This window comes from Sinocyclocheilus grahami, unplaced genomic scaffold, assembly GCF_001515645.1.
Source record: "Sinocyclocheilus grahami isolate Dianchi unplaced genomic scaffold, SAMN03320097.WGS_v1.1 scaffold226.1, whole genome shotgun sequence".
NCBI classification, from domain to species: Eukaryota; Metazoa; Chordata; class Actinopteri; order Cypriniformes; family Cyprinidae; genus Sinocyclocheilus; species Sinocyclocheilus grahami.
In genome coordinates, this window is record NW_015505405.1 from 536,770 (window position 1) to 545,093 (window position 8,324).

General features: G+C 34.2%; 2 protein-coding genes across 3 annotated transcripts in view; both read right to left on the bottom strand.

Annotated features, from left to right (window-relative positions):
* acot18 (acyl-CoA thioesterase 18) overlaps positions 1 to 8,324 on the bottom strand; it is a 446,653-nt gene that overhangs the window by 217,405 nt on the left and 220,924 nt on the right.
* Positions 24 to 8,324, bottom strand: part of LOC107597011 (methionine aminopeptidase 2-like) — a 21,923-nt gene continuing 13,622 nt past the window's right edge. The window contains exons 10-11 of one of the 2 annotated variants that reach the window (XM_016287905.1): positions 4,886 to 5,001; positions 24 to 722 (exon numbers count right to left, since the gene is read on the bottom strand). In XM_016287905.1, the coding sequence (XP_016143391.1) occupies positions 470 to 722; positions 4,886 to 5,001 (369 nt within the window). In that variant the 3' untranslated portion in view covers positions 24 to 469. Of the gene's footprint in view, positions 723 to 4,881; positions 5,002 to 8,324 lie in introns of those variants that run through there. The other variant, XM_016287904.1, reaches the window with a different exon arrangement.

Genomic DNA, 8,324 nt, shown 5'->3' on the forward strand with positions numbered 1-8,324 from the left:
GTAAAGAACTACAAACACTCTGAAGTATTGTACAATTTATTTAGTCTTTTTTTTAAAAAGAATTCCGGGAGTTCAAAATGTAATAGGTACTAGATGAGACAGCCATTTGATATTATACAAATACCAAAAAAACTCTAAAAGCTGTGCGCATTACGGATTTATTTCCTGATGAATTTGTTTTTCTCGCAAAAGCCCTTCAGTGACGTGTAAAGCCAAGCAGCCATACTCTTTACATTCTCTCATTCACTACACAGAGTACAAATGAGTATAAAGTCTTCATCTCGCTCACTTCGGGCACTGACTCGTACCCATGCATAGTATTTTCATGCCTTACTTAATGCTGAGTATATGTTGCGCGTTCACAGCAGCATTTCAGGTATTAAACTAGTTTATTCTTTTAAGAATGCCTATATGTTTGTGTATGTTTTTGCATGGGACTGGAGTGCGAGTGTTTATGCATATGTACGTCTCAGTAGTCGTCTCCGCGGCTCACGACTTCCTTGCACGTAGGTCTGAGCAGGATGGTGTGTTCGAACTGAGCCGTGTACGAGCCCTTGGCGTCACAGAGAGGGGGGTAGGGGTCGATGATGCCCAGGTCACACAGGTTCTTCAGGGCCATCAGGTACTTGCTTTCACCCAAACGGTCGAGCCAGCGGCGACAGAACGCTAGGGTGCCGAAGTTCTCGTTCACAACATTTAGCAAGTGCTTTGCCCTGGGCAGCCTGAAGTTCATTAAAGCAAGCATACAAAGAAAACAATTTTTGCTAATTGTTTAGAAATCATTCTCATATAATTGTCACATTCTATGCGGGTTATTTCATAAAACCTAAAAACCGAGATGAATATTATAAATTGCTGCATTTGACTAAATGCATAAAATTAGGAAATTGTTCCGAAAATTGTTCATATGCAATGACAGCATTCAGTGTGTAAATAGTTTGCAAAACCCAAAAGCATTCTTGCATAAACTGCAGTGTTCAATGGATGCATTGTTCGTAAACCTACAAGTACTGTGTAAACAGCAGCATCAAGTTGTCAAGTTCAACTGCATAAATGTGTACATTTATAAAAAGATTCTTACGTAATTGTCGCATTCAATGCACAAATCTTTTTACAAAACGTAAAAATTGTTTTTGCGTATAATGCATGAATCGTTTGTAAACATAAAACTGTTGTGTAAATAGCTACATTGTGCTAACAAGTAAATTCATACAATGCGTTAATTATTAATAAACCATTCTTATGAAATTGTCGCATTCAGTCGGAAAATGTTTTCAGGTTTTTGCGAACAACTCTCACATATAAAGTTATTTGTAACCCTAAAGTTGTGTAAACAGCTGCATTATGCTAAATACACGAATGTAAAATGTGTCAATGCACACAATGCGTAAATTATTAATAAAGCCACCCTTACGAAATCAACTAATTTAATGCATAAATTATTTGCCATACCTAAAAACATTCAAATCATTAATGCATAAAAATATAAATGCATACAATGCGTAAACAAATACTTATGAAATTGTTGCATTCAATGCGTAAACGTTTTCAGTTCTTGCGAACAATTCTCACATATCTTGCATAAATCATTCCTAAACCTAAAACTGTTCTGTAAATGCCTGCATTGTGGCAAAAACATAAATGTAAAATGCGTAAATACAAACAACACAAAAATGATTACTAAAACCATACTTATGAATTTGACGCATTCAATGCATAAATTGTCAAACGACGAAACGGATCTTCCAGAAATGCTACATGTGCTCATTTAAATGTATGAACGGCTGATTATCATTGGCTCTTACCTGATTGGCACATGTCCAACATCAAAGTTCTTCATGTAATGCGAGCAGTCCATGTCATCGTGGACCACTCCTTTACCAGTGCTGCCGAACGTCTCGATAGCGTACACCTCCCCTTCCTGGACGTGAATGGAAATTAATAGAGAGGCAGTCAAAATATTTACACATTATTCTATAATAGTGCTGTCAAACGATTAATCGCATCCAAAATAAAAGTTTTTGTTCACATAATATATGTGTTTGTACTGTGATTATTTATTATGTATACATAAATACACACCCATGCATGCATATTTAAGAAAAATATGTTACGTTTATATATTAAATATATTTATATATAATATAAATTATATGAATATAAATATATACATGTAAATATTTTCAAAATATATACTGCATGTGTGCATATTTATATATACATAATATACACTACACACAGATGTATTATGTAAATAAAAACTTTTATTTTGAATGCGATTAATTTTGTTTGACAGCACTATTCTATAAACATGAAATTGAATGTCATATATTCCCATTTTAGTCTTTCAACAATTTAAATGTCTGAGTTTCTCACAAAGTATAATTATAATGTGTACAGAAAGTAAACAACTTGCGCAATTAGCTTTTTCACACTGCAGTAAGCAATGACGATATGCTAGTATATGCTAGTATAAATGTACAGGATACTGAGCATCATTTGTATCCTACTGTACACAAATAATATTGTATACAAAGTAGTATAAACACTGCCTATGTTTTGTTTTTATTACATACAATTGTAAGTAACAACAAAAGTTTCAACTGTAGTATACTGCACTGTTGTCATCTCATGTCATAAATAAAAATGGCTGCTTTTTTCAGTTTTATTGCAATTTTGTGTTGTAAAAATGTCAATACGATCTTACTTATGAATTGCAGCTGATCTTACTTACTAATATTACTTTACTGTTTAAAAAAGCTGAACATGAATTTCAGCGCAAAGCTTCCGTTTTAATGGTGAAAGCGTGAGGAAAGCGGTAAGTAGATAAACTTTTAATATTTGACATTTTACGACAGAAATGGTAAACAACCAACAGAAATATCTAGTGCAAACTACTCTACTTTTTTGTTAAATTTTGCCAATAGAAAATACGGTAACCCTTTATTTTAAGGTCCAATTCTCACTATTAAGTAGTTGCTTATTAGCATGCATATTACTAGCGTATTGGCTGTTTATTAGTACTTAAAGCACATATGAATATTCTAGATCCCTTAACCCGACCCAATGCTTAAACTTAACAACTACCTTACTAACTATAAATAAGCAGCAAGGGAAAACTCTTAGTTAACAGTGAATGTGCGTTCCCTATTCTGAAGTGTTTCCGAAAATACATGCTATCATTCTGTCATGATTCATAACGAATGTGACGAATCAAGAAACATTAGGCATACGTTTTGTTTAAGGAATTGGGATCATGTCAAATTTCAAGACATGGTTACAGCCTTGTTCCGGTTAATATGTGAAAGGTCAAGGTGAGTGCATTGCATTATGGGATACAGTTTTCCATACAGTATGACTCCATACTGCAGAAATAGTAAGAGGAGTAATCTAGTACGCTGAATTGAAACGTACACCTTCAAGATTAGAGAAAGGTGTGAAATTCCATGCATACTGCACAAAGTATACATACTGCATAAATAGTAATAGTAGTATGCTATTCCAGACATAGCCAAAGTAACACGGACACCTTTAAGGCAACATAAAATGATATGACATCAACACACACACACCTCCATTCTGGTGGCTTCTCCTCCCTTCACTATAGGCACTGTTTTACCAGCATGTATCCGATACTGACCAATAGAGTGTCCGTTCAGATTGCGAATAGGTTTGACTGAGGAAATACACACAAAATGAGGTGCACTTAAGGGATTCAAATCAGTATTAACAATTTCCAATAAATAATGTATTTCATCAATACCTTGATACGTTTTGCCATCTATTTCAACCTCGTACGACTCCATCACTTCTTGTATTGATTCTCCAACATCACAAAGACGTACATCTATACCTGCACACTGTGGAAAGAAAAAAAGTTATTTCCGCACACACACACACACAATAACTTTATCATGTCAATCGCACACACACTCACCTTGATGCCCGTGTTGGTAGCATCTCTCACAGCCTCGAGCAAGCGGTCATACTTTGGATTGAAGGTGACAGTGAAGGCACAGTCAATGATCCTGCCTAAAACACACAGTACATTTTTATTTAGTAAAAACCTTCTTAAATAAACCTACAAGTACTGTGTAAACAGCAGCATCAAGTTGTCAAGTTCAACTGCATAAATGTGTACATTTATAAAAAGATTCTTACGTAATTGTCGCATTCAATGCACAAATCTTTTTACAAAACGTAAAAATTGTTTTTGCGTATAATGCATGAATCGTTTGTAAACATAAAACTGTTGTGTAAATAGCTACATTGTGCTAACAAGTAAATTCATACAATGCGTTAATTATTAATAAACCATTCTTATGAAATTGTCGCATTCAGTCGGAAAATGTTTTCAGGTTTTTGCGAACAACTCTCACATATAAAGTTATTTGTAACCCTAAAGTTGTGTAAACAGCTGCATTATGCTAAATACACGAATGTAAAATGTGTCAATGCACACAATGCGTAAATTATTAATAAAGCCACCCTTACGAAATCAACTAATTTAATGCATAAATTATTTGCCATACCTAAAAACATTCAAATCATTAATGCATAAAAATATAAATGCATACAATGCGTAAACAAATACTTATGAAATTGTTGCATTCAATGCGTAAACGTTTTCAGTTCTTGCGAACAATTCTCACATATCTTGCATAAATCATTCCTAAACCTAAAACTGTTCTGTAAATGCCTGCATTGTGGCAAAAACATAAATGTAAAATGCGTAAATACAAACAACACAAAAATGATTACTAAAACCATACTTATGAATTTGACGCATTCAATGCATAAATTGTCAAACGACGAAACGGATCTTCCAGAAATGCTACATGTGCTCATTTAAATGTATGAACGGCTGATTATCATTGGCTCTTACCTGATTGGCACATGTCCAACATCAAAGTTCTTCATGTAATGCGAGCAGTCCATGTCATCGTGGACCACTCCTTTACCAGTGCTGCCGAACGTCTCGATAGCGTACACCTCCCCTTCCTGGACGTGAATGGAAATTAATAGAGAGGCAGTCAAAATATTTACACATTATTCTATAATAGTGCTGTCAAACGATTAATCGCATCCAAAATAAAAGTTTTTGTTCACATAATATATGTGTTTGTACTGTGATTATTTATTATGTATACATAAATACACACCCATGCATGCATATTTAAGAAAAATATGTTACGTTTATATATTAAATATATTTATATATAATATAAATTATATGAATATAAATATATACATGTAAATATTTTCAAAATATATACTGCATGTGTGCATATTTATATATACATAATATACACTACACACAGATGTATTATGTAAATAAAAACTTTTATTTTGAATGCGATTAATTTTGTTTGACAGCACTATTCTATAAACATGAAATTGAATGTCATATATTCCCATTTTAGTCTTTCAACAATTTAAATGTCTGAGTTTCTCACAAAGTATAATTATAATGTGTACAGAAAGTAAACAACTTGCGCAATTAGCTTTTTCACACTGCAGTAAGCAATGACGATATGCTAGTATATGCTAGTATAAATGTACAGGATACTGAGCATCATTTGTATCCTACTGTACACAAATAATATTGTATACAAAGTAGTATAAACACTGCCTATGTTTTGTTTTTATTACATACAATTGTAAGTAACAACAAAAGTTTCAACTGTAGTATACTGCACTGTTGTCATCTCATGTCATAAATAAAAATGGCTGCTTTTTTCAGTTTTATTGCAATTTTGTGTTGTAAAAATGTCAATACGATCTTACTTATGAATTGCAGCTGATCTTACTTACTAATATTACTTTACTGTTTAAAAAAGCTGAACATGAATTTCAGCGCAAAGCTTCCGTTTTAATGGTGAAAGCGTGAGGAAAGCGGTAAGTAGATAAACTTTTAATATTTGACATTTTACGACAGAAATGGTAAACAACCAACAGAAATATCTAGTGCAAACTACTCTACTTTTTTGTTAAATTTTGCCAATAGAAAATACGGTAACCCTTTATTTTAAGGTCCAATTCTCACTATTAAGTAGTTGCTTATTAGCATGCATATTACTAGCGTATTGGCTGTTTATTAGTACTTAAAGCACATATGAATATTCTAGATCCCTTAACCCGACCCAATGCTTAAACTTAACAACTACCTTACTAACTATAAATAAGCAGCAAGGGAAAACTCTTAGTTAACAGTGAATGTGCGTTCCCTATTCTGAAGTGTTTCCGAAAATACATGCTATCATTCTGTCATGATTCATAACGAATGTGACGAATCAAGAAACATTAGGCATACGTTTTGTTTAAGGAATTGGGATCATGTCAAATTTCAAGACATGGTTACAGCCTTGTTCCGGTTAATATGTGAAAGGTCAAGGTGAGTGCATTGCATTATGGGATACAGTTTTCCATACAGTATGACTCCATACTGCAGAAATAGTAAGAGGAGTAATCTAGTACGCTGAATTGAAACGTACACCTTCAAGATTAGAGAAAGGTGTGAAATTCCATGCATACTGCACAAAGTATACATACTGCATAAATAGTAATAGTAGTATGCTATTCCAGACATAGCCAAAGTAACACGGACACCTTTAAGGCAACATAAAATGATATGACATCAACACACACACACCTCCATTCTGGTGGCTTCTCCTCCCTTCACTATAGGCACTGTTTTACCAGCATGTATCCGATACTGACCAATAGAGTGTCCGTTCAGATTGCGAATAGGTTTGACTGAGGAAATACACACAAAATGAGGTGCACTTAAGGGATTCAAATCAGTATTAACAATTTCCAATAAATAATGTATTTCATCAATACCTTGATACGTTTTGCCATCTATTTCAACCTCGTACGACTCCATCACTTCTTGTATTGATTCTCCAACATCACAAAGACGTACATCTATACCTGCACACTGTGGAAAGAAAAAAAGTTATTTCCGCACACACACACACACAATAACTTTATCATGTCAATCGCACACACACTCACCTTGATGCCCGTGTTGGTAGCATCTCTCACAGCCTCGAGCAAGCGGTCATACTTTGGATTGAAGGTGACAGTGAAGGCACAGTCAATGATCCTGCCTAAAACACACAGTACATTTTTATTTAGTAAAAACCTTCTTAAAAGGTTAGTTCACCCAAAAATGAAAATGAGTCTGTGTTTTACTCACCCTCAAAGCATCCTAGGTGTATATGACTTTCTTCTTTCAGACGAATCCAATCGGAGTTATATAAAAAATTATCTTTGCTCTTCCAAGCGTTAGAATGGGAGTAGGCGGGTGTTTTTGTTCAACAGTCCAAAAGATGTCAAATAAAGCTTGCGCATCCATAATAAAACGTGCCTCATACGGTTCCGGGGGGTGAATAAAGGCCTCCTGTAGCGAATTGATGCGTTTTTGTAAGAAAAATATCCCAAGTTAAAACGTTATGAACTAGTGCTGTCAAACGATTAATCGCAATTAATCGCATCCAAAATAAAAGTTTTTGCATAATACATGTGTGTGTTCTGTGTATATTTATTATGTTTATATAAATACACACACATACAGTATACTTTGAAAATATTTATATTAATATAATTTATATTATAAATAAATAGATTTAAAGCTGCAGTCCGTAACTTTTTTTGTGTTCAAAATGTATATAATAAGCGAGTACACCATGAATCCATTTTCCAAACCGTGTTTTTGGCTTGTCCTGAATCACTACGGTACACCTATAATAAGTGTTTATATTCTGACTATTTAGACTGGTTCGGGTAGGGACCGCTGCGGAGTAGCCCAGTACCTGCGTGATTAGTCATCGACATATACAGAGAGAAGTAGCTCCGGCTACAATGTACTTCCGCAAGACGCACGCAGTTCTGTTTATTAACCGCTAGAGCGCCAGAAGTTACGGACTGCAGCTTTAATATATAAAAATAAAATTTTTCTGAAACATATACATGCATGTGTGTGTATTTATATACACATAATAAATATACACAGTACACATACATATATTATGGAAACACATTTTTTTAATTTTTTATGCGATTAATCGCGATTAATCGTTTGACAGCACTATTATAAACACTTTTCTTTCTCTTCTGCTGGCTATCATATGAGGAAGACGTTCCGGCATACATCCTACGTAATCCGCCGGAACAGCTTGCACGCATGATAATCAGCGGAAGTGAGAAAAAAGTATTTATAACATTTTAAATATGGATATTTTTCGATTTGCATCGATTTGCTAGAGGAGGCCTTTATTCACCCCCCAGAACCGTGTGAGGCACGTTTTATTATGGATGCA